The sequence below is a fragment of the Anomaloglossus baeobatrachus genome, chromosome 5, assembly GCF_048569485.1.
Source record: "Anomaloglossus baeobatrachus isolate aAnoBae1 chromosome 5, aAnoBae1.hap1, whole genome shotgun sequence".
In the NCBI taxonomy this organism is placed as follows: domain Eukaryota; kingdom Metazoa; phylum Chordata; class Amphibia; order Anura; family Aromobatidae; genus Anomaloglossus; species Anomaloglossus baeobatrachus.
This window is the reverse complement of record NC_134357.1, coordinates 383,728,469-383,756,184: the sequence shown is the minus strand read 5'-3', so window position 1 is coordinate 383,756,184 and position 27,716 is coordinate 383,728,469. Positions and strand designations below refer to the sequence as shown.

At 47.2% G+C, this 27,716-nt stretch overlaps 1 protein-coding gene across 4 annotated transcripts in view; it reads right to left on the bottom strand.

The window, feature by feature from the left end:
• SKAP1 (src kinase associated phosphoprotein 1) overlaps positions 1-27,716 on the bottom strand; it is a 962,073-nt gene that overhangs the window by 203,338 nt on the left and 731,019 nt on the right. For all 4 annotated transcript variants that reach the window (XM_075350053.1, XM_075350056.1, XM_075350054.1 and 1 more), the window contains exons 5-6: positions 4,040-4,105; positions 3,287-3,370 (exon numbers count right to left, since the gene is read on the bottom strand). In XM_075350053.1, the coding sequence (XP_075206168.1) occupies positions 3,287-3,370; positions 4,040-4,105 (150 nt within the window). The remainder of the gene's footprint in view (positions 1-3,286; positions 3,371-4,039; positions 4,106-27,716) is intronic.

Genomic DNA, 27,716 nt, shown 5'->3' with positions numbered 1-27,716 from the left:
ATAGGACATAGGTTAAGTTTAGCTCAACACACAATTTTTTATTCAGCACAGAATAGCAGTTTGATCCAAATAAGGGCAAAACGTTTTGTATATTTAGGCGATCAAACACCAACACAATGCTACAATTAAAGCTGCTATTGCGCTAATCAGAAGAGGCTGCTAACTACGAGATTCACATTTATGAGGTGGGCATTAGTATTATTCCAAAGCTACAAAGGAGGACAAGTTTAAGAGCTGCCTTATTTGTTCATCAAGCAGAAAGAAATAATTCACATATTACATAACTAGTAAAAAATGCAATGCATTATTTAGATGTCACGTAGCTGATTTCCTCCATGTTATGAACCTCCTCCCTTCACACTAGTTCATGAGGCCATACAGTTAATTGTGGATAACAGCAGGATAGCTACATCCAGATGTATAAACCCTTCCTTCCTGAATGATGGATACATACAGGAGAATAAGACATGGCAAATAAAAAAAAGCTTTAAAAAAATATATATATATATGATTTATTACTGTACAATTAGAGAGCAATTTGAAGTTGTTTAATTTTCACTTTTTTTAACGTATTAAATGAAAGAAAATTATTATTATATGTGTCCCATTATAAAGATATGTAGAAAAGTAAAAATAAAAAAACTAGGATTCAGACTTTTTATATAAATTTTAGTATTTATATATTATAAACCATTTATATACATTATTTTTATACAGATTCCATGTTTACCAAGTCCCCATTATAAACACCCATGGCAATTGTATAATGCAGCAGCCTGTAATACAGATATCATGCTTTATTACTTGCAGTTTTCTAGTCCAGCATTAAAAACCAAATACAGAAAATATAGAAACAGCATCCCTAATGTCAATGCATTCTGTGATACCCATATATAATATAATGAAAAATCGTATAAACATATAAGTATATATGTGTATATACACACAGATACATCCCACATGCTCACATACACATTACTCATAGATGTACAGTAAATTCAAGATTCGGTTTCATTTTCGCTAAATTCTAATACACTGCTGTGTTAGGATATCTCTACATCTACAGACCTGTCAATGCCTATTTTATATGTAGGATATGCAGCTACTGGTTCTCTGCAGTGGCAGCAATAATATATCAATTCAGCAGTTTACAATGACCACATACACCCCTCAACATTGAAATTGCAACACCAAAGTGGAAAAGTCATGTAAATAAAGAAATCACAAAACATGTTAGTGATATATAAATAATGACAATCTGGAAATATTTTCAAAACATCTCAATTTAATCAGTATTGAGAACGAGCACCACATGCTGAAACATCCGCACTTACATGACTTGCCTACAATTAATGAAGGTATTAATGGTTGTTTGAGGAACCTACTGCCACACTGAGTGCACTTCGGCCACACAAATCTTCAAGATCCGCAGCTGTACTAGGAATGACGACTAGAGGGGTCCGGCTCCTATAACTAATCCTGAGGGTAGGAACAATGTGATGCTCCCTCTTCATGACGTTGTCCATGTGGTCTTCAGACCAATCTATACCTATCATTGTGTCCAAGACAATAGTGGGACTCATCAATGAAGAGGACAGGACTCCATTTCAGACTCTGGTCTCCATATGGAGACAATGTAGGTAAGGCCACGAAGAGGCCTTCATGAGGGAATGCCACACCAGTCTTACTCCAAGGATTATGATGTTGAGTGGCATATTGTATGGTAGTCAGACCCCTCTAGTCTTCATTCCAGCTACAATAACCGCTTGGCAATACATTGATTTGGTCATGGAAGCAGTAACACTGCCATTCCTCCAAAGTGTCCCCAGAGTCATTCAACATGGCAAAGCCAGGTCGCATGTTACTTGTGTTACTATAGATATTCTGTGTGGCCTAAACCTGCTGCCATAGCCTGCGGCACCTTCGTACTTGAAGGGAATCTGTCAGCAGATTTTTGCTACTTCATCTGAGAGCAGCATGTTGTATGCAAAGAGATTCTGAAACTAACCATGTTTAACTTAAATTACTAGGTGCAGCCCTTCTGACCATATCAAAGAATTCAGTTTAGCAGAGCTGAGAGCTGTCCTGCCCACACCAGGCTCACTATTGTGATTATGCATTGACTGTGAGGTGTCAATCACAGCAGGGGGTGTGAAGGAAAACATGGCATGAGCCTTCACAGCCCTCTAGTGTTTATCACAGTGTAATAAACCCTTTAGATTAGGTAGATAATCACTGTACACAGATAAGAGAAGCAGTTAAGGTGGTGTCACACACAGCGACGACGACAACGACGTCGCTGCTACGTCACCATTTTCTGTGATGTTGCAGCGACGTCCCATCGCTGTCGCTGTGTGTGACATCTAGCAACGAGCTGGCCCCTGCTGTGAGGTCGTTGCTCGTTGCTGAATGTCCTGCTTCATTTTTTCGTCGTCGCTCTCCCGCTGTGAAGCACACATCGCTGTGTGTGACAGCGAGAGAGCGACGAAATGAAGCGAGCAGGAGCCGGCGTCTGGCAGCTGCGGAAAGCTGTAACCACTGTAAACATCGGGTAACCAAGGGAAGACCTTTCCCTGGTTACCCGATATTTACCTTCGTTACCAGCCTCCGCCGCTCTTGCTGCTAGTGCCGGCTCCTGCTCTGTGCACATGTAGCTGCAGTACGCATCGGGTAATTAACCCTATGTGTACTGTAGCTAGGAGAGCAAGGAGCCAGCGCTAAGCAGTGTGCGCGGCTCCCTGCTCTCTGCACTGTGACATGTAGCTGCAGTACACATCGGGTTAATTAACCCGATGTGTACTGTAGCTAGGAGAGTAAGGAGCCAGCGCTAAGCAGTGTGCGCGGCTCCCTGCTCTCTGCACTGTGATATGTAGCTGCAGTACACATCGGGTTAATTAACCCGATGTGTACTGTAGCTAGGAGAGCAAGGAGCCAGCGCTAAGCAGTGTGCGCGTCTCCCTGCTCTCTGCACATGTAGCGACGTTATAATCACTGCTGCGTCGCTGTGTTTGACAGCTAAGCAGCGATAATAACAGCGACTTACAAGGTCGCTGTTACGTCACAGAAAATGGTGACGTAACAGCAATGTCGTTGTCGCTGTCGCTATGTGTGAACCCAGCTTTACATTTTCTTGTTTTAACTCTTGAGCATGCTGTCCTCAGCTTACATTGCAAAAACCTTGGTGATAGATTCCCTTTAATTCCACGACTTTTCTGTGTGTTGCAATTTCAATTTTGAAGAGTGTATATACACATTAAAGTTTTAAAAAAATCACTTGCCCACGTACCTTTCTCACTAGAGTAGTAGCAAAAACTTATGTTAGTGAGAACACACCATCTTTTTTGCCATTCTGACCCAAAGAAGCCATGATCTAGATAAAAAGAATGCGGAAGGGTTAGACAAGAGTTTATATTTGGGTTGGTAGGGAGCAAAAGTGTAATGTACCTCATTTAATCACAACTTATACAAACCTAAATGGAGCAGATTGTTGTTTGCATTGTGACCTGATTGGCTGCTATAGGTATATCCCCAAATGCACTAATATTCATACAAAAGACCCATTATGTCATAAAGTTTGGTTTGGTTCCTGGACTTGATCTCAACCCCAATGGAAGTCACTAATTGGGCAATTTAGGTCTCCGCGCCCATGCAGCCAGCCATAAATAGATCATTTCTGGTGATGGGGTTTTATGTTCTTTTTCTGGGTGCACAATACATCTGATTATGCTGTGGTTACCCCCAATGTGAGCCGTTCGAACACTGTAAAGGGCTCGCACTGGGCTGAGCATTAAGCATACCCGAGCACAGTGATGTTGGGGCAAATGGTTTGCATATGTAAAGCACCCGTTCTCTGAACTCAAACTCTGTTTTTTGTTTTGCTTTTTGTTGTAAAGTCTGTTTTGTGAACCTCGGGTTAGCTCATCTCTTCATGTAATATTGATTTGTTTCTGAGAAGAGGTTTTATAGAGACAGTTTAACAAAGATAACCTCCTTATAACCCGTCACAGACTTTGGTAAGAAGAAGCTCATGACAGCTTACCTCTGTTCCTCTTCTCCAAGTAACCTTGTTTCAAAAGCTTTTCAGGCTCTTCTGTATCTCGAGATTCTAAAACAAATTTCATAAAATGATAAATAGCATGCAGGAAACTGCAATGCAGTACATGAAATGCATTATTAAATTCCCCATAAACCTACTAATAAATGTCTCTCTTCTCTTAGTTTGCCCAGAAGTTTATTTGATAGAAGCAATTTGAGCTCCAGAGCTACTCTACCTATTCCTAATGGGGAGGAAAAGTCGAAATCACTGTAAACTATGCCATAATTGTGGTGTCATCTCACCTTGAAAATGGTGAAGCAGACTTTAACATGTATATGTAGTATATATTTAGTATTACATAAGGTTTTTGAAAATTAGTGTATGGAGTAACTTTCACATGTAGTTATGTCTCAGTGGATTGCATATGAAAATAACATTTCTGTAAACGAAGAGCATCCCCCTAGGCTTTTATATACCAGAATGTAAACACAATAAACCATCGGGGAATCTATATGTGAAAATGCTGTCATCATCTTCCAACAATTCATTTCCATCTCAAGTTCTCTGATCTTTTAACTAATGTACTTATTAAACACTACACTATAAATTAGGTCATTACCAATAAATGTCTGCAGTGGATAACGGATTTTATAATTCAGCAACAGAGATCTGTCTGGTTAAATACCTACAATGCTTTTCTAGGGATGATCTGTGAACAGTCAGGTGGAGACGCAGAGCGGGGATGGTCACTAGATTTATGACTGCTGCACCTCTCAGGACAGACAAGTGATACAGATGGGCAGCCAAGCAGTTAATAACAAAGAAAAAAAATTTGCATGGAAATTAAAATTCACAACAGCTTATTTAAACTGCAGTGCATATTTATGGAATATTTAGTAGGCTGGTATATGGCACGCACAACATGGGAGGAAATATGAATATTACATTACTGTCCCCAAACCGGCATCCAGGACCCTGCTGGCATGAGAATAACAAATGCTGCAGTAAAAAGTTTTATTTAGATGTTAAGTCTCCCGCCCGCAGCAGGATTTCAGAGAGTGTGCAGCACGCGCCCATCACAGCGCACTCAGGAATTGAATTACCCAGGGGGGAGACACTGCTGATGAGCTTTGCTGCGCTTATTTAATTTCATTTACTTTCAGTCCATTAGCAGCATGGGGCTTTCTGTATCCCCACAAGAATGTCACAGGCATGAAAATGCTGTATAAATTACAGGAGATAAACCTTGGACTTAGAGCTCCATGAAAGCAGAGATCAGTGCTTCATTCTTCTTTTCTACAAATTTTCAGAAGTTAAAAAGTAATTTCTCCCTGTGCAAAAGGTCAAGGATTTGTGTAATGAAATATTGCTAGATGCAATGAAGGTACAAAAGTATATAAAGGCTTAAACAAGGCAAACAGATTAATTTGAACTGACCAAACACTTCAAGTCTTTAGAAATGTGTAATGTTCTGCATAGAGCCTTTGGCAGTGCATATTCGTGAAAGCCCAGATGTACAAGGGTTTCAGGTTCGGGGCCACAAATATAAATTATCACTTTTCGCAGATGACGTCTTACCAACAATATGTAATCCCCTGGTGTCCCTGCCCAACGTACATTCTATCCTGACTGAATATGGAAGCCTATTGGGATATAAAATTAATGCCTCAAAAATAGAAACCTTGCCACTAAACTTGAAGTCACCAGTGCTCTCTGCATTACAGTCCACATTTATATATGCTTGGAAAAAAGACAACTGAAAACACCTAGGGGTATACTTAACGCACAAATACGATTCCCTCTATGCACACAATTTCCCGTCCTTTGAGGAAATCAAGTCGACACTGTCCAAGTGGGATAAAGCGAAACTGTTTATTTGGAAGAATGGCCTCTATTAAGGTGACGATTCTCCCAAAGTTCCTATACTTATTGTAGATGCTCCCCATAGCAATTCCAAGGCTGGTGATTTAGCAGTTCCAGACGAGGCTGAAAAATTTTGTCTCGCTCACAAGCATCATCAAATTGCTCATTCAGTTCTATTAGCTCCTAAAGGGCACTTTACACACAGCGATATCGCTAGCGAGCGTACCCGCCCCCGTCTCTTGTGCGTCCCGGGCAAATTGCTGCCCGTAGCGCACAACATCGCTTACACCCGTCACACTACTTACGTGCCTAGTGACGTCGCTGTGGCCAGCAAACTGCCTCCTTTCTAAGGGGGCGGTTCGTGCGGCGTCACTAAGCGGCCACCCAATAGAAGCGGAGGGGCGGAGATGAGCGGTATGAACATCTCGCCCACCGCCTTCCTTCCTCATTTTGGGCGGCCGGAGGTAAGGTGATGTTCCTCGTTCCTGCGGTGTCACACGTAGCGATGTGTGCTGCCGCAGGAACGACGAACAACCTGCGTCCTGCAACAGCAACGATAATCAGGAATGGATCGACGCGTCAACGATCAACGATATGGTGAGTATTTTTGATCGTTAACGGTCGTTCATGCGTTTCACACGCAACGACATCGTTAACGAACCCGGATGTACGTCACGAATTTTCCGTGACCCCAACGACATCTCGTTAGCAATGTCGTTGCGTGTAAAGCGGCCTTTAGAGAATGGGTGGCCTGGCTTTCCTGGACATGTGGAAACACTACGTAGCCCCACATCTAAAGGCTACTTTACACGCTGCGATATCGGTACCGATATCGCTAGTGTGGGTACCCGCCCCCATCTGTTGTGCGACACGGGCAAATCACTGCCCGTGCCGCACAACATCGCCCAGACATGTCACACATACTTACCTGCCCGGCGACGTCGCTGTGACCGGCGAACCGCCTCCTAAGGGGGCGGTTCGTTCAGCGTCACAGCGACGTCACAGCTGCGTCACTGAACCGCCGCCCAATAGAAGCGGAGGGGCGGAGATGAGCGGGACGAACATCCCGCCCACCTCCTTCCTTATGCGGAAGCATAGCGGCCGGGAGGCAGGTAAGGAGAGCTTCCTCGTTCCTGCGGCGTCACACGGAGCGATGTGTGCTGCCACAGGAACGAGGAACAACCTCGTTACTGCTGCAGTAACGATTTTTGAGAATGGACCCCCATGTCACGATAAGTGATTTTGCACGTTTTTGCAACGATGCAAAATCGCTCATAGGTGTCACACGCAACGGCATCGCTAATGCGGCCGGATGTGCGTCACCAATTCCGTGACCCCAACGAGTTCGCATTAGCGATGTCGTAGCGTGTAAAGCCCCCTTAAGGCGTATTCCCGCCTGGACCAGTTTAAACACAATAAGTAAATGGATGGAAGTGGGGCGTGTTTGGCTGGCCCCTACTGTGAACGATTTTTGCAGACCCTCGAGACAGAGCCCTTTTAGGACCTATGATGTTGACCAGACCTATTTGGAAGATGGCCATAAAAATGTTCCCGCTCACTTCGGTCAAACCCTCACTGGCACCATTCTTATATACCCCAGCCTTGCAAGGTAGTTTCACCAGCCAAATAACTTACCCATGGATCAGAGCACACCTTTTCTGTTTTGAAGACATAATCGACCCTTTCACGAACGCAATTTTACCCTTCTCTACTTTAAGGGAGAGGTTTAGAATTCCAGCAGAAGCTTATTACACATATGTGTAGATATGTCACCTAGCCATATCTTCGGTGAAATCCATTTAATTCTCTAAGCTTACCCCGTTTGAGGACCTCTGCAGGCAGGGCGCTTTGACGAAGGGACTGATCTCACATATATACAACATACTTACCTCCCACGTCGAGGTACAGCACTCTTACATGACAAAATGGGAGACGTACTTGTGTAGAGATATACCGAAGCCTGTATGGCAGACTATCTTGGATAGGGCAGCGTCTCTCTGTACCACGCAAAAAGAGAATATACAATCCTGATGCACTAGTACCATACCCCAAAAGTCCTTGGTAGGCTCTTTCCTAATTCATCAGACTAGTGCTGCAGGTGTACGAAGGAGAGAGGGACCCTCCCCCATATCTTTTGGGATAAAGTTTCTTTCCCCTTTCTGGATAGATGTGAGAGAGCTGACCCACAGAGTTCTGGGGTATAGGGTTGCTCTGGATCCGTTTAACTATCTCTTTAGTGTCGCCCCCACCAGGCGTTGCAAAAGATTAAGCCAGGCTGCTTCTACATATATGGACTTTGGCAAAATACTTAATAGCCTCACACTGGAAAAAGACTCTTCCTCCCTCTCTCCAGGAACTGGAGTTAAGGATCCGGGAAACAAGGCGAATGGAGTATCTTATAGCTTGCATTAACATCTGGACAAATTACAGCATATATGGTTAGCTTGGGACCTTTATGTTGGTGACTGACAACTGGATGCTGGAACTGAGTGATACGCATACTTTGGCGCCCTACTCGAATATCTCCCGCATAACTTGTGTTTGTTAAACACCCCCTTCCTTCCGTCCTACCTCTCCTTATTTCTCTCCCTCCCCGATGTTTTGTCTGTTCTTGCTGAAGCTACTTGATTCGTAAACTTTGTTTATATAGAAAAAAATTTCAATAAATAAAGTAAAAAAAAAAAAAGAAAGAAATGTGTAATGTTCTGCAGCTTCTATGGGTAAGATAGTTTACAATTCTCATTCCAGCTAAGGCCACCTGGTAGGTCTCTTGCACCACAATAAGCTGGCAGCACTTCTGCCCTGAAGATTCGTCCAGCAGAAACTTCCATCAATATAAATTACAAAAAAAAATGTTGGATTTTATACTCTACTGCAGGAGTCTCAAACTCGGCTGGGTGTATGGGCCGCACAGAGGAAAAAAAATAATTTGGGGGGGGCGCATTCTTTGCAGGACAAAGTGACATTTTTATTGGTACCATATATGATTAATCTGTTTTTATTGAATTTTTCAAAAAATAAACAAACAGCATTTTGAGAGTAAGTGAGAGAGCCTTAGTGGCTAATAGGAAAGAGTAGAGTGAAAAGTACAAGTGAGGTCCCTCTCCGGGTCCAACGATCATACAGTTAGGTCCAGAAATATTTGGACAGTGACACAATTTTCGCGAGTTGGGCTCTGCATGCCACCACATTGGATTTGAAATGAAACCTCTACAACAGAATTCAAGTGCAGATTGTAACGTTTAATTTGAAGGTTTGAACAAAAATATCTGATAGAAATTGTAGGAATTGTACACATTTCTTTACAAACACTCCACATTTTAGGAGGTCAAAAGTAATTGGACAAATAAACCAAACCCAAACAAAATATTTTTATTTTCAATATTTTGTTGCGAATCCTTTGGAGGCAATCACTGCCTTAAGTCTGGAACCCATGAACATCACCAAACGCTGGGTTTCCTCCTTCTTAATGCTTTGCCAGGCCTTTACAGCTGCAGCCTTCAGGTCTTGCTTGTTTGTGGGTCTTTCCGTCTTAAGTCTGGATTTGAGCAAGTGAAATGCATGCTCAATTGGGTTAAGATCTGGTGATTGACTTGGCCATTGCAGAATGTTCCACTTTTTTGCACTCATGAACTCCTGGGTAGCTTTGGCTGTATGCTTGGGGTCATTGTCCATCTGTACTATGAAGCGCCGTCCGATCAACTTTGCGGCATTTGGCTGAATCTGGGCTGAAAGTATATCCCGGTACACTCCAGAATTCATCCGGCTACTCTTGTCTGCTGTTATGTCATCAATAAACACAAGTGACCCAGTGCCATTGAAAGCCATGCATGCCCATGCCATCACGTTGCCTCCACCATGTTTTACAGAGGATGTGGTGTGCCTTGGATCATGTGCCGTTCCCTTTCTTCTCCAAACTTTTTTCTTCCCATCATTCTGGTACAGGTTGATCTTTGTCTCATCTGTCCATAGAATACTTTTCCAGAACTGAGCTGGCTTCATGAGGTGTTTTTCAGCAAATTTAACTCTGGCCTGTCTATTTTTGGAATTGATGAATGGTTTGCATCTAGATGTGAACCCTTTGTATTTACTTTCATGGAGTCTTCTCTTTACTGTTGACTTAGAGACAGATACACCTACTTCACTGAGAGTGTTCTGGACTTCAGTTGATGTTGTGAACGGGTTCTTCTTCACCAAAGAAAGTATGCGGCGATCATCCACCACTGTTGTCATCCGTGGACGCCCAGGCCTTTTTGAGTTCCCAAGCTCACCAGTCAATTCCTTTTTTCTCAGAATGGACCCGACTGTTGATTTTGCTACTCCAAGCATGTCTGCTATCTCTCTGATGGATTTTTTCTTTTTTTTCAGCCTCAGGATGTTCTGCTTCACCTCAATTGAGAGTTCCTTAGACCGCATGTTGTCTGGTCACAGCAACAGCTTCCAAATGCAAAACCACACACCTGTAATCAACCCCAGACCTTTTAACTACTTCATTGATTACAGGTTAACGAGGGAGACGCCTTCAGAGTTAATTGCAGCCCTTAGAGTCCATTGTCCAATTACTTTTGGTCCCTTGAAAAAGAGGAGGCTATGCATTACAGAGCTATGATTCCTAAACCCTTTCTCCGATTTGGATGTGAAAACTCTCATATTGCAGCTGGGAGTGTGCACTTTCAGCCCATAATATATATATAATTGTATTTCTGAACATGTTTTTGTAAACAGCTAAAATAACAAAACTTGTGTCACTGTCCAAATATTTCTGGCCCTGACTGTATATACTTCCTTACATGTCATGACTAAAATACAAATCAAAAGTCTTATCATATACTCTGCAGTAACATTTTATTCTATATGGCCAATTCCAAAGTCCTTCTATTCCCGAGTCTCTTTCCTTCCTGATGTGTCTCAGATGAATTGACTTACATAAAACAAATGATCCTAACTGTGCTGTTTTCCTGTTTTTCGGTCTGGGGAGGATCTTGGGCATAGCCCCCTCGTTATCTATAAGTCTATCCCCTAATTGGGATCAAGAATATGGACCTAAAAGTGTCATTTATAGGAGTGTCGGGTATATTTTGCGCCCAAGGGGCCAAATAATGAAGTCCCAGAGGGGGTTGAATTACAGAAAGTGTGAATGAAGCGAGCAGTATGGGAATAATGTGCCCCACTGTGAGAGGGGGAAGAACAGAGAGAGAAAAGGGAGGGGCGAGAGAGGAAACAGAGGAGAGATCTAGTGGGGAAGAGAGGGGGAAAAAAAAAAAGGGGGCGGGGAAGGAAGGAGGGGGGGACTGTGGTATAAGGGGATAACTGAGGGGGGTAGGACAGGGCGAGGGCAGCGGTAGTGGAGTCAGGAGTGGAGGTGACGCCTCTGCGCCTTTGACCTCCCCTTTACTGAGTCAATAACCTCGAGAATTCCTGGGTTTCTTTAAATATAATCCAAGGTTGCCATGTGCGGATGTAGGTATCTGTAGTGTCATTGGCTAATGCAGAAACTTCTTCCATTAGAGCTGTGTATGAGAATTCCGTAAACCAATCCCCCGCAGGTGGCGTCTCCGTCCTCCGCCAGTATCTGGGAATTACTAGCTAGCAATCAGGCAAAACCTGAGGAGGTCTCTCTTTTGTGCCCCTATGGAGCCTGGCAACATGGAGAGGATCGCCACCTGGGGGTAGGTCTGACCTGAGTTCCTGTGATCCTTGTGTAAGCTCCGAATACCACGTCTCAGAAGGGTCTAATTTTGTCACATTCCCACCATATGTGGGTCATTGTCCCCTTTGCAGTTTCACATCGCCAGCACCTGTCTGGTGCCGTAGGGAATAGTTTATGAATTTTGGTAGGGTAGAGGTACCACCGAGCCAGTATCTTGTAATTCTTTTCCTGAGCAAACCCTGCCACCGACATTTTATGTGTAAAAAGGAAAGATTTTTGTATATCCCCCTTTGAGAACGTGGTTCCCAATTCTTTTTCCCAAGCCTGGATATAGTCCGGGCCCAGGTGATTAGATTGTCCATTAAGATGCTTATAAATCATTGAAATCAGGTGTGGGGGAGGTGAATTCCCTTGGAACAAACCCTCAAAGGGAGTAGGCAGCACCGAGCGGGAGCGCTGACTCGCCAACCTCCATCTCCCCAAGAAGGACCGCAACTGTCCATACTGTAACCAAGATAGTTTCATGGGGGGATCCCTTGCCTCCAGCTGCTCCCGCGTGGGGATGTGGGCATCCTGTAAAAAGTGAGCCACTCGGAGATCAGAGTTTTGGTGCCAGCGAAGGAACCTCTCCCTCCCCATCGCTGGAGGGAACTCCGGATTGTTAAATATGGGAGTCATTGGGCTAAGGGGCGTAGTCAGTCCGCTGTTTGCTCTCAGCTTGTCCCACAGCGTCAGTGTTGTCCTTACCAATACCCTATCAGGAGCAATGTGTATCTTATCTCATTGTCCCACCCATGGAAGGTTCTTCAGAGGTGTCTGTGTGCAGTTTTGCTCCAACTCCACCCACTGTTTTGTATCTGTCTGGAAGTGCCAGTCAAATAGTCTGACCAACACCGATGCTTGGTGATATAGTCGTAGATTTGGTAATCCCGCCCCCCCTCCTGCTTGTGTCTGGTGAGGGTTGAGTATTTTATTCTGGGTTTTGCTTGTTTCCATATAAATTTTATAAGAGCGGATTTCATGGTTTTGAAAAAGCTTATTGGAGGGTTTATAGGGACAGCCTGAAACACATAAGAATCTTGGAAGAATGTCCATCTTAAAGGTGTTAATCCTTCCAAACCAAGATAGAGGTTTTTTGTTATATGTGTTAAGATCCCTGAGGGTCTTATCTAATAGGGTTTGGTAGTTAAGTGAATATAGTTTACTAATGTTGGTATCTGGATTCCCAGGTACTTTAGTGAGTGTGCCTGCCATTTGAAAGGGAAGTTGTTCTGGGATCTTTGGACTTTGGCCGCGGCAGAGAGATATTTAGGGCTTCTGTTTTTTTATAGTTAACCTTAAAATTGCTAAGATCCTCGTAACGTTCAAATTCCGTCATAAGTGAGGGGAAGGTGATATGGGGTTCTGAGATATATAACAGTAGGTCATCTGCGTAGAGGGCCGTTTTGTATTGTCTCCCACCCACACACAGACCTCGCACACTGGGGTTCCTTCTGATAGCCACCGCCAAATGTTCCATAACAATGGCGTAAATCAGTGGGGAGAGTGGACATCCCTGTCTAGTCCCATTGTGGATCTGGAATGGGGCTGAGAGGGATCCATTTGCTTTAATCCGTGCTGTAGGGCCGATGTAAAGGGCCATTATTTTGGCTAAAAAATCTCCCCTCAGGCCGACCTGTTTTAGGGCCGCCTCCATAAAATCCCAGTGTACGCGGTCAAAAGCCTTCTCGGCATCTATTGATAACAGGCCCAACCCCCCCGGACACGCCCCCTCCCCAGCGATTAGCAATATGGTCTTGCACACGTTGTCCCTTGCCTCCCGTCCCTGTACAAATCCCACCTGGTCCGAGTGTATTATGTTCGGAAGTAATGGTGTCAGTCTGTTGGCTAGTAGTTTTCCAAAAATTTTGATGTCTACGTTAATCAACGAGATGGGACGGTAGTTTGATACTATCGTGGGGTCTTTCTCTGGTTTGGGTATTACAACTATGTGGGCCTCTAATGATTGTGGGACAAACCCGTGGGTATATGTGACTGAGTTAAATACCTTTGTCATAAAGGGCGTCAGTTTGTCTCTAAAAGTCTTAAAAAATAATGGGGAGTACCCATCCGGGCCCGGGCTCTTCCCGCTGGGAGTATTACTAATGGCTTCCTCTACCTCCGCCACAGTAAAATTTTCCTCAAGTTGTGCTGACACATCCTCCCCCAATACCGGGAGGGCTGTGTCTGCTATATAATCTTCTACTCGTCTTTGAAATTCCTGGGGATCCAGGTCCGAGAATTTTCCTTTGATATTGTATAAGTTGGAGTAAAATGCTTTCATTATGTCTAGGATTTCTACAGGATTGTGTTCTTCTGTCCCGTTTGGGTGCCGTATTCGGGTGATGTATTGGGTCTGTATCCGGGGATGAAGGAGGCGTGACAATGGGCGGCTGCATTTATCCGAGTGGTTGTATAGGGTCTTTTTTAGTTGATTTTTAAATCTAAGATAGCTAAGGTTTAGAATGGACTTTAGATCGTCTCTGCATTTAGTGAGTTCTATCAGTGTTTCTGGGGATGGTGAGCTCTTGTGTTGAGTTTCTAGTGCTTGAATTTGGGCAAGGAGCTCTGTCACCCTAGCCTCTTTAGGCTTTTTGATGCGTGATCCCTGTTTTATAAAAATGCCCCTCAGAACACACTTCAGGGCCTCCCACTTCATGGGGTATGGTGTGTCGTCTGATGCATGTACTGAGATGAATGAGTCGATTGAGTCTCCAATATCCGCAACACACACTGGATCCCTGAGCAATGTATTGTTAAGTCTCCAACTCCAAGTCCACTCAGGTCTATCCGGAGGGGACAATTTCAGAAAGATTGGTGTGTGGTCTGACCACAGAAAGTTGGGGCAGGGCTGCCACTTTAGAGCGTGGTGACTTATTAGGAAGAAGTCGATTCTGCTATATGAGTTGTGGGGGTTTGAGAAAAATGTGTAGTCTTTTCCCTGGGGGTTCATTATCCTCCAAATATCCACCAATTGGAGTCTGTGTATTTCTTTTTTTAATGCCCGTAGGGACCCCTCTGGGACAGCGCTCCTCCCCGACGTAGTGTCCTATCTCGGGTTCAATGTCAGATTAAAGTCCTCACCCACCACCACCACCCCCTCCGCAAACCCGGATAAGGTCTTCAGGAAAGAACCGCACGCTTTTGCTTGATTCTGACTCCGCAAGTACCATCCCGCTATCGTATAAAGGGTGGAATTGATTCTGATTTTTAACAAAATGAATCTTCCATTGGGATCTACAAGTGAGTCTATTGGTACCATATATAATATATTTTATTTTTTTTTTTACACACCTTGGGATCACTAATTTTGAACATTTTCACTTGTTCACTATAGCAAATGTGCACATTCTTTGTTTAAATATAAACCTTTTTTTTTACATTTTATTCCTTTCTTGTAACTAATAGTCTTACAATTAGCACTATATAGAAATTTTGACCAACATCTTTTAGTAATGTTCCCCATATTGTTGTAACGTGCCCATCCTTGTCCCCTTGTAGTATTGTGCCCCATCCTACAGTAATGTGCCTATCCTTGTTCCCTTATAGTATTGTACCCCATCCTAGTCCCCATCCCACAGTAATGTGCTCATCCTTGTCCCCATCCTAAAGTAATGTTCCCCATCCTTGTCCCCATTTTGTAGTAATGTGTTCATCCTTGTCCCCATGTTATAGTAATGTGTTCATCCTTGTCCCCATCCTATAGTAATGTCCCCAATCTATAGGTGTCCATCCTTGTCACCCATCTTAATATTCCCATCCTTGTCCCCTTGTAGCAATGTCCCCATCCTATAGTACTGTCCCCATTCTATAGTAATGTGCCCATCCTTTAGTAATGTACCAACCTTGTCCCCACCCTATAGTAATGTCCCCAGCATTATCCCTATTCTATAGTAATGTTTTCCATCCTTGTCCCCTTGTGGTAATGCCCCTATCCCACAGTAATGTGCCCAGCCTACAGTACTGTGCCCATCCTATAGTACTGTGCCCACCCTAGTCCCCAACCTATAGTACTGTTCCCACCTTGTCCTCATCCTATAGTAATGTCCCCAGCCTTGACCCCATTCTAAAGTCATGTGCCCATCCTAGTCCCTATCCTATAGTAATGTCCCCATCCAATAGCATTGTGCCCATCCTTGTAATGTCCCCATCCTATAGTAATGTCCCCAGCCTTATCCCCATCCCATAGTAATGTGCGCACTTTGTCCCCATCCTGTAGTAATGGGTCAGCAGCTCCCCTCACCTTCCACAGACGCCGGAGTGAAGCTGAGGGGAGTGGTCTGCGGCCCCAGATCCACAGTGATTGGAGAGATCGGTCACAAGGCCGGTCTCTCCAATCAGAGCTGGGCGGCGGGTGAAACACAGGTCACCCAGCTCCTGCCAATGATCAGGGCTACAGCTGCACTGATCTTGGCTGGATTTTAGTGTTTCAGCGATTTTCAATGGCTGAAACATTAGTGGCTGTGATTGGCTGAGTGGCGTTCGTCAGCCAATCAAAGCCTCCGTAGGTCCGGGGAGGAGAAACCACCCCTCCTGAGGTCCCCTCCTCCCCGAATCTAAGGTATTTGCAGTGATTGTAGCCACCGGGGCTGCGATTTCGCCATGACGTACTGGTTACGTCATGGGTCCTTAAGTACCAGGGAGCTATGACATACCCAGTACGTCATAGGGCGCTAAGGGGTTAATGTCCAACACACACACACACACACCATTCTTCTCACCTGTCCCGCGCTCCATCCGCTGCCTCATCTCTGCTTTGTGCGGCCCCCAGGCCCGTGCCCCTGTTCACTATAGCGGCAGCTGCAGTGTCACTGTCAGTGATTTACGTCAGATGATTGTATTCCCGGCGCGAGAGCGCAGCTCCGGCAACACATTCATCTGACAAAGTGCAGACAGTGGCTGCGGCCCCTGCACCTGCCGCGATAGTGAACAGGGGCACGGGCCTGGGGGCCGCACAAACTACCCTGAGGGGCCGCATGCGGCGCGCGTGTTTGAGACCCCTGCTCTACTGGACCTCAACTTTTTTGGTCCCCTTAAGTGTTATAACATTTCAATATACCATCTAGGGGTTACACTTTTTTGGTGTTCTTTTGCAGCTATTTAAGAGGAACAAGTGTGTAGTGTTACATTACAAAAACACTATAGGTTTGTTGTTTTTTTAAAGAATATATCTGCCTCCTCAATGTACTACTGGAGAGTGATACATTACAGACCACACACCCACAGACCCACACACACACCCACACACACACACACACACATACACACACCTCAAAGTAATTGTAAGGGTATGTGCACACATTGAGCATTTGGATGCAGACATTTCTGCATCTGTTGCCAGGAAAAACAAGTGTGTTTTGCCTTGTTTTCAGTGTGATTTTTGACACCAATGAATGCTATAGTTAGATAACAGATAGCGATAGATATAATATATACAGTAGTTAGATACAGACATGCAGACATATAATTGCACAACCTCCCGACATATAATAAAATTTCACCCTCTGGATCTTACTGGACAGCTTTTCATGATTAAAAATATAAATGAAAAAATGAAGTGGGGTCACCCCTATTATTGATAATCATATATAGCGGAAATATACATCACTCTGTGTACCAATATGCTGCCTGTATAGGTGCTGTGCCCTGCTGGTTTTTGAGGATGAGGTCAGCTGTGTAGTGGGCTTGATGCCAGCTGACCCTACACAACTGACATCAACCTCAACTACCATTACCTCAAGTGCCAACGAACCAGGGTATCAGGAAGAGCAGAGGCTAAGCACCAGAATTGGTGCATCTAATGTGATGCACCCCTTCTGGGCTGGCTACAGGCTGGTATTTTTAGAGTGGGAATGGCCCAATAACCATGGACCTTCCAAGCCTGATAATACCAGCCCGGCAGTTGTCTGCTTTACCTTTGCTGGTTATCAAACATAGGGGGGATCCCATGTCGTTCTTTCATTAATTCATTTATTTATTTAATCATAAAAAGCTGTCCAATAAGCTCCATAGGGTGCTATTTTATTATATGTCTGTTGCTTCATCTGTTGTTCTAACACTCACTCTGATGTCTGGTCACCCTTGAAAGACAAATGCAAGAGAGCACAGGATAATGCGGAGAATCTCCATGGGTAATTACTTCAACACTTCAGCTGGAATTGCTTGCCAGTTCACCACTAAACAGGTTAAGGATCTGTCTCGTCATACAGTGTCACGACGTTTAAGTGCATTTGGGCTGAAAGCCCACTCTGCAGTGACCAAACTGCTCATTAGCAGAAAAAATAAAAAGGCTAGACTCACTTTTAGTGAGGACCATGATGTGTGGACAGAGAAGTAGTCCACAGTACATTTTAGTGATGAAAGCAAGTTTAATTTATTTGGGTCTGATGGGAAACATTATGATCATCGACAAACTGGGGAAAGACTGAACTCAAAGTGTGTTAAGAAGTTAGTGAAAGGTGGTGGAGGGAGTATCATTGTTTGGGGAATTTTTTCTGCAGCAGGAGTTGGACCTCTCATACAGCTACATGGAAGAGAGAATGCAAGTGTGTATCATAACCTTCTTCAACAACAAGTGGTTCCTTACTCGCGTTCATCACACAATCAGCCAGCAATTTTCATGCAGGACAATGTCCCCTATCACACAACAGAACAGGTAAAACAGTTCCTTGAAACAGAAAACATTGAAACAATTAAATGGCCAGCCCAAAGTCCTGATCTAAACCCAATAGAAAATCTCTGGAAAATCCTTGGGGACAAGGCTATGGCCAAAAACCCCACAACAGTCAAAGAACTGTGGAAGAGACTGGAAGATTGATTGATGACTGTTATTGTCAGAAAATTCTTATAATTTTTCTCTGTGCTACAGTCATTGTTGTTCTCTAATTATGATCATCAAGTTTTGAGCAAAATAAAGGTTTAATTTTGATAAACTTTGGATCTTTTGTAATACACTGTTCTAGTAGCATGGTGTACCCCTTACAAAAAAACCTTCAAATATTGATCAATGTAGATTACATTACAGTGGTACCTTGCTTAACGAGAACAATCCGTTCTGGGACTGTGCTTGTTAATCAAGGTACTCGTTCAGCAGAGCAAGATTTCCCAAAGGAAATCATTGCAATGCTGACGATCCGTTCCACAACTTCTAAAATGTCCCATCCTGGTCCCCTATTCTATCGTTCCACACATGCACAAACACACATGCACGCACGCACACACACATATTATATGCTCACCTTACCTTCCGTTCCATCGCTGGTCTGCAGGGACTTGCTGTTCTCTGGTACGGGGCCGGGCTGTGTAACGCGTTACCATAACGATGAGGCAGGAAGTTCCCGGCCAGAGCGCTGACGTCAAAGGCAGAGCCGCTTGCCTCTGATTGGCCAGCGCTCTGCCTTTCATTAGCGGTGACAGGAAGTTCCTCCCTCGTCGCTATGGATGCAGATACACAGCGTGGACTGGAGTGGAGCGACGCACTACAGTACCCAGGAGGCCGGCGATGAAACGAAAGGTACACATATTATGTTATATTATATGCTCACCTTACCTTCCGTTCCATCGCAGGCCTCCTGGGTCTTGTAGTTCGCATCGAGGACGTCGCGATGTACCCAGGAACTACAAAAACCATGAGACCGGCGGTGGAACGGAAGGTAAGGTGAGCATAATACTGTATGTGTGTGCGTGCATGTGTGTTTGTGCGTACATGTGTGTGTTTGTGTAGACTGCAAGTGCGGGTCAGAGTGTGGTGGATGGACGAAACCGGAAGTGTGTGCGGTGAGCATTTCGCTCGTGCAGCAAAGCTTTCTCGTAAAGCGGGTTACAAATTTACAGAAAGCTTTGCTTGTTAAGTGAAATTCTCGTTAAGAAGGTTACTCGTTATGCGAGGTACCACTGTATTTCTGAAAAAAAGCAAGTGATCATACATTGTTCTCTAATTTTGATCTCAGTGTATACCCATATCCATTTTATTCATTTATTTATCATCATCATCTATTTATTTATTTTATAAAAAATGAGAGGACAGGTGGACAGGAAATCAATTCCTACTAAATCCAAAAGGAGATAACGGATAACCCCTCACCTTATATTGTCTACAAAACCCAACCCCACTTTCACTCCCTAACCATTCAAAGCTCTGGAATGCCCACCACAGAACGATATATTAATCCTGACCCCTTCATAACTCTCTTAACTGTTTCACTCCCACCTACTGCCTTGTGATGTTGCCAGCATGCCCTATATTAGGGCTCCCTGGCTGTTCTTGACAAGCTAAGAGGGATCCAGTCATTTAAATACTCTTTAGCTAATGACACCATCCATTTATACCTACTGTGGGCAAATAAAAACACATGACTGCTTGCAACTTGGGTAAAATGGCCACAGCAGCCTTTTATTAAATTATAACATAACAAAACTAGAATGCCAACAAGAATGGTGACCACACAACTTATAAACAAACATTTACTTAAACTACATAAAGGCTGACACCAATATAATTCCCCCCAAACCAATGTGCAAGACCAAGACCAACCATATGGTGGATGGTCCACGCGACAGTAGTAGAAAAATGTAGGCAACAACCTACTTCATGTCAGACCATGGATTCCCAGATATCTAACCGTCGCAGTAGCCTTGTTTTGCCCGAGCTGACGACTATCAGGCATGCATCAGCTCTCAATGCCCCCCAAAAAACATACACTGCCCAGGATCCAAATCCGGTAGGGTTTTATGGTGAAAAACAACCGACTAGTTTAATACACATCATATCACAGAAATACAAATTTCAAAATATTCCCTTAACAAGTAACCAACTGAGGGTAAACATAATAAAACCTCAAAGATTCCCACCATTTGATGCGCCGAACCACCTCGTCACCCAAACCTCAGCACGATGCCTCCATCACTGCTTCAATGCGAAAAGAGTGTGATCCATATTCATTTGGGCTTCTTGCCCAAACATTAACAAAATACTGAAATAAACTGATATATAGACAGTGCAGAACCATCCAAATGTCTCAACAAAGAAACAGGGTAACCGCCAATAATGCCCAAGAAATCCTTCATCACTTTAACTGGGCAGCACCTGTGTCCCAGAATTTTATACAGGACCTCCATCTTACTCCACCCAACTTGATAAGGCTATCCTAAAGTAGACTCATTTCACTGACTGCAGACCTCGTTAAGTCTGCCTAGAAGGTATCAAGATCCAGGTCTGTATTGGCTGCTGTGGTTTGATTATTTCACCCAGCTCTGGCCTCATTATGTCAGTGGTTAACTCATCCCTGCCTCACTCTGGTTTCCAGGTCACTATATCCTGGTGCTGCACCTTCGGTTCAGTGCCAGTGATATGCTGCAGAGCATAAAGTGTGTTACTGGCTCTGGTGAGTTACCTAATCTGTCCTGACTCCCATCTACTTTGTTCTGACCCGTACTCTCCTCGTTCGTCCATCTGTCCCGGTACCTGACTACCCGCTCCTGTCTACTGTGTAACCTTCCCTGTCTGTCTTATCCCAGTCCCGACCTGTTTGTCCTCCTTCCTTGTTTGTACTTGGACTTCCCGGCATCTGACCTGTATCCTCGTTCCTATCTTCGGCTCCGTCTCTCGCCTATGTTGCATACGTGACCTCTCGGCTTCCGACCGTCTGCTATCACCTGACCACGATTTGATTATCCCTGAGCTATTGACGAGACCTCCTGCTCCTGACCTGGTTTACTGACTACTCTACTGCCCTCTGGTGGTTTGCCTAACTGCACTCTGGAGTTACACTGTTTGTAGATTCAGCGTCTCCCTTAGTACAGTGTGACAGAAGGACTAACCATTTCACAAACATGGAAAGCTCATAAAAGGCTAACACAAAACCATCCGAAAACGGTAGCACCTCCTAATTAGAGAAATAGACCACACACAAGACAGCAGCCAATCCAACAGACCAAAGGAAACCGGTCTCCTGTCAGGGCTAGGCGCACCTCTACAAAAACCTCTCCATGCTTGTGTCACAAACCACCGGGGGGGTCACTCAGAAATCCCCCCGCGCTGGCTACCAGTACGTCACAATCGGGGGGTAACAAGTGGGGGTCACCCCTCCTTTATACCTCCCGACCGACAGACAGAGCACGTGACGCGCTCTCTAGCGCCCCTCTTATAGTCAGGCCAATTATGGAATTGCCCGACCATAAGCCAGGAGGCCGCTATACTACTTATGCCGATTATTGAAGGGTCCCCGGTGAGAGTAAGGTATATATTCCCCCGACCTCCGCGGGCGGAATATATAAAATCTCCCCGAATCTCACTGGCCTCCCCACAATAATCCTTGGCACAATTCGCTGCCACCAACCGATTTACGGTAACTATTAGCCGAACACACAGACGTGGGATTCAAGATCGAGATAACAGAACAGCCCAAGATTAATTATATAATTTAATCAGCCTAAAGCACACTAGAAACTACAATATATACAATAGGGAATCTACAGAATATACATATGTCAGAGTACAGTTACAATCAAAGCATGGGTTACAAACAGGCATACACAGTTCCAGCAGTTACCTTGTTGCGTCTGGCCACAGGGGGGCGCTGTACCCAGGTTTCTAGGATCCTTCCCACAGATGTTTCCTACACGTGCCCCCAGCGAAAAGAACACTGGAAAATGGCCGAAGTAGGGTTATCAACCTAGGCAGATCCAGGTCCCCTCCTACCTTAGTGACCTCAGAGGGAGCACTGCTCCACCCCTGGCTTGAGTTATGGACAATCCACAACATGGAATATGGGCCATAACTTTGCCTGGGAGCGTCGTAGGCGGACGCCAATGCTCTCATTGTGACAGTTATGAATTTAGCTACAGAACGAGGGGACTCATGACCTGTCTGCCAGTTCCCCATTGGCTGATATCACGCCTGGGGCATTTCCCAATGTCCTGCTCCCATAAAAAGGGTGTGCCGGCATCGTCCGCATGCGGAGACACCATTTTTATGGTTGCCATATTTATCGGAAATATGGTTTGCGAGATATGAACCATTTTTTACTGGAGTCGTTCTGTCTGGCTATTTCCATAGCCTTGCTAATGAGATACAACTCTTGTTACAGGGTGACGGCAGGGAGTCATCCTGTGTCCATTGTTCCCACACCACCTCATCTCCATATCACAGGACATGGCCATGGAGGTGTAAGTGGAACACTGAGAACAAGAAGGGAGGGGGCACTGCCAGGGAGTGATGAGGGATTATGACTGGAGTCATAATTCATCTTCATATCCCGGGATTTGCCTCACACCTCCCCCCTTTTGAGGGCGCTAGGGGGCAGCACACTCCGGTGTTCCCCCGTGCGCCCGTCCGCGACCTCTCCTTGTCGGGACAGCCCGTCTGCGTTACCGTGGTCACGGCCCCTTTTGTGGCGAATGGTGAAGTTGTATTGCTGGAGCGCAAGGCTCCATCGCAACAATCGCCCATTCGTCCCAGAGACGGTGTGCAACCAGCTGAGGGGATTGTGGTCCGTCTCCACGATGAAGTGGCGCCCGTATAGATAGGGTTGCAGACGCTGCAGGGCCCACACTATGGCCAGGCACTCCTTCTCCATCGTGGAATAGGCAACTTCCCTTGGTAACAGCTTCCTGCTCAGGTACAAGACTGGGTGCTCTTGGCTCGCAGAGTCCACCTGGCTGAGCACCGCACCGAGGCCAAAGTCACTGGCGTCGGTCTGTACTACAAACGGCCGCGTGAAGTCGGCTGCCTGTAGCACGGGCGGGCTGGACAGGGCGTCCTTTAGGGCCCGGAAGGCTGTCTCGCAGTCCATTGTCCAATCGACTGCAGAGGGCAGCTTCTTCTTGGTGAGGTCCGTCAAGGGCTTTGCCAGGCTACTATAGCATGGAACAAACCTCCTATAGTACCCAGCGGTCCCCAAGAAGGACATCACCTGCTTCTTGGTCCTGGGGGTGGGCCAGGATGCGATGGCTTCCACTTTCTCAGGCTCGGGCTTCAGTGTTCTCCCACCTACCCGGTGACCGAGGTACTGGACCTCGCTCATGGCCAGCTGACACTTTCCCGGCTTGATGGTCAAACCTGCCCGGTGGATCCGCCTGAGCACCTGTGCTAGATGCTCTAGGTGGTCCTCCCAGGTGGGACTGAAGACGGCAATGTCATCCAGGTACGCGGCCGCGTACCCTTCAAGTCCCTTGAGCAGGGTGTTGACCATCCGCTGGAAAGTGGCAGGGGCATTCCTCATCCCGAATGGCATCACCGTGGACTCGTACAGTCCAAATGGGGTAATAAAAGCAGAGCGTTCCCTGGCCTTGCGAGTCAGGGGGATCTGCCAATATCCCCGGCTCAGATCCATGATGGTCAGGTACTGAGCCCCGGCCAACTGATCGAGCAGGTCATCGATGCGTGGCATTGGGTACGCATCGGCGACCGTGACCGCATTGAGCCCCCTGTAGTCCACGCAGAACCGAGTGGTTCGGTCCTTCTTAGGGACGAGGACTACAGGCGAGGCCCAAGCGCTGTTGGATGCCTGGATCACCCCCAGCTTCAGCATCTCGTCAATCTCCTGGCGCATGTGTTGCTGCACCTCCAGGGAGACCCGATATGCTGAACGCCGGATAGGGGGATGATCCCCAGTGTCCACGTGATGGACAGCCAAGTCAGTCCTTCCGGGCTGGTTGGTAAACAACCCCCGGAAGGGGAGGAGGGTGGCCCACAGCTGGGACCGTTGGTCTTCCAAGAGCTGGTGGCCAACCTCCACATCCTCAATGGATCCGCCTGCCCTAACCTGGGCTAGCATATCCAAGAGGGTTTCCGCTTCTCCCTCCTCGGGCAGGTTGCACACGGGGAGCGCACATGCCTCCCGCTCATGATGTGCCTTCATCATGTTCACATGGAAGGGCTTCCGCCTTCCACGGGCAGGGTCCAGGGTGACCAGGTACGTTACAGGGTTGAGCTGCTGGTACACGAGGTATGGGCCTTCCCGGGCTGCCTGAAGCTTGTCCTGTGGTACGGGGACCAGTACCCACACCTTTTGACCCACTTGGTAGGTCCTCTCACAAGCGTTCTGGTCGTACCAACGCTTCTGATCGGCCTGGGCTTGAGCCATATTGTCGTGTACCAGTTGCGTCAAGGCCTGCATTTTGTCCCGGAAGCGCATGACATACTCGATAACCGACACTCCAGGGGTGGCCAAATCCCCTTCCCAAGCCTCTTTCACCAGAGCCAGGGGGCCCCGCACACGTCGCCCGTACAGGAGCTCAAACGGTGAGAATCCTGTTGAGGCCTGTGGAACCTCCCGGTAAGCAAATAACAGGTGTGGGAGATACCGCTCCCAGTCACGCCCATGGGAGTCGACCAACATCTTAAGCATCTGCTTTAAGGTGCCATTGAACCGCTCGCACAGGCCATTAGTCTGTGGATGGTACGGGCTGGCCACCAGATGTCGCACCTGGACTTGCTTACAGAGGGCCTCCATCAGCTGGGACATGAATTGGGTCCCCCGGTCAGTGAGCATTTCCTGGGGAAAACCCACTCGGGAGAAAATCTCCAGCAATGCGGTGGCCACCTTGTCAGCCCGAATGGACGACAAGGCCACTGCTTCTGGGTACCGGGTGGCATAGTCCACTACCGTCAGTAGGAAGCGTTTCCCGGAGCTGCTGGGGATGGCCAGCGGGCCGACCAGATCCACAGCCACCCTCCTGAAAGGCTCATCGATGATTGGCAGAGATACTAGTGGGGCTTTGGGGCGTGGCCCCGCCTTCCCCACTCTCTGACAGGTTTCACACGAACGGCAGTAGGCAGCCACATCGGCCCCCATTTTTGGCCAGTAGAAATGCTGGTTTAACCTGGCCTTGGTCTTAGCGATCCCTAGGTGTCCGGCCATCGGAATCTCATGTGCGATCCGCAACAACTCCGTCCAGAACGGATAGGGTACCACCAACTGTCGGTCCCTGGGCCACGCCTCCGGTGAACCCTGCTGGACCGTGGCCCGGTACAGCCGTCCTTGGTCCCAGACCACTCGCTCCGGGTCCGAGTCCGAGGGAGGCTGTGCCGCCTGCTCCTTAAGAGCTTTCAGGCTGTCGTCAGCTTCTAACGCTGCCTGAAACCCCTGACTAGATGTGGCCAGAATCGACGAGACTGTCACATCTTCAGTCAGTACCCCGGGACCTGTGTCCTGGCCTCCACCTGACTCGGCTGCCACTTGGTCAGAAGGGGAAGAGCTATCGGACCTCCGGGAGGCCCCTTGGCTTCCAGCACTCCCACTGCGGGTGACAGCGGCCACAGCCGCTGCGACCGTGGGTCGTGCCTGCTCCTCCTCCGTTCCTGACCAAGTCGCCGGTTCAGGCAGACCTACCTGGCTTCCTGACACCCCGGTTGTGGGGGAACCATGCACCGAGATCTTACCTGGGAGCACTTCCGCTCCTGGACCGGCCCCAATCTCACCTGCCTGTTCCCCTCCTGCAGCAACAGAACCCCGCTGTGAAATCTCTGGGGACCCCACATTTGCTGTGGTAGCCCCCACCCCACACACTGGTCCTCCCCCTGCAGCACCCTGCTCTCTGCTTATCCCTGCAGAGGGCAACAGATCCCAGCTCACAGGCTGGTTACTTGTAGAGGCATTGTCACACCTTTCTCTGACCCCCTCCCCTCCTGTCACAGCTGCAGCTGCGTGTGTGTCTATGGTGTCTATGCAAGCAGAAATATCAGAGTTCACTCCCTCCTCCCTTACATCATTCATAGATAACACATTAACATTGTCAGGAGTCATGTCAGTACTGGCTGAAGGTTCAGCCCTTGGGGGGGGCCCAAACTGGGAGGTTATCTGCCCCAAATCTGTCCCAAGTAGCACGTTTGCAGGGATCCGATCAGTTACCCCCACCTCCCTCACCCCTCGCCCTGCGCCCCAGTCCACATAAATGTCAGCAACAGGCAGCGCCGGGTCAGTGCCTCCAATCCCGGAGACAGCGAGGGTTTTTCCAGGGATCAAGTCTTGGGGGGACACCATCTCAGGCCGCACCAGAGTCACCTCCGAGGCGCTGTCTCGCAGTCCTATGGTCACAGACCGGCCGACGGTGACAGGTTGGAAGCTGTCCAGGGACCTACCACCACCCCCACCCACACAATACACCTTGGGCGGCCCTTGGGACGGGGACGGAGCCGGGGCCTTGGGACGCTGAGGGCACATGGCCTTGAAGTGTCCAGGTAGGTTGCACTGGTGGCACCGTCTTGGTTCCGCCACGGGCCTGGAGAGGGGAGTTGAGGGGGACACCCCCTGCAGTCTAGGGGCAGGTGGGGCAGTCGCAGAATTCATCTTACCCCCTCTCCAGGTGCTGCTGGTGGCCGCTCTCCTGGCCTCAGGGGCCCGGTTGTTGGTGTAGTCATCGGCAAGGGCAGCTGTAGCCGTGGACCCCTTTGGCTTCTGGTCTCGGATGAACTGGCGGAGATCCTCAGGGCAGTTCCACAAGAGTTGCTCCGTGATGAACAAGTCCAGGATCTCCGGTCCGGTGGAAAGCTGCAGGCCTTGGGTCCAGTGGTCGGCAGCTCGGGCAAGTGCCCGCCGGTGGTCAGCCCAGGAGTCCTTTGGTCCCTTCTGTAGGCTCCGGAACTTCTTGCGGTAGGACTCTGGAGTGAGGTTGTACTGTTGGATCAGGGCCCGCTTGATGGTGTCGTAGCCCTGATCTGCCTCAGCAGGCAAGTCCCCAAGGATATCCAGGGCCTTACCCCTTAAACGGGGGGTCAGGTATTTGGCCCACTGGTCCTTGTTCAGATGGTGCTGCAAGCAAGTCCGTTCAAAAGCAGTCAAGAAAGAGTCCAAGTCTCCATCCTTCTCCAGCACTGGGAAGTCCTCAACACGGACCTTTGGAAGTTTGGTGTCTTGAAGGTCACGTGTGGCTGATGAGGGCCGGAGCTGAGCTAGCTGCAGCTGGTAGTCACGCTCTGCCTGGCGCTCTTCACGCGCTGCCTGCCGCTCCGCAGCCTCAGCCTCACGCGCTGCGTGCCGCTCTGCCCTGCGCTCTGCCAGGAGTTCCTTGTAGCCCTTCTGGTCTCCAGCCTGGAGAAGGGCCATAGCCATTTGAAGAAGGCTATCCGAGCCTCCCAGGCTCGGTGGAATGGCACGTGGTGAACTGCGGCACGCTGCAGAGCTAGGC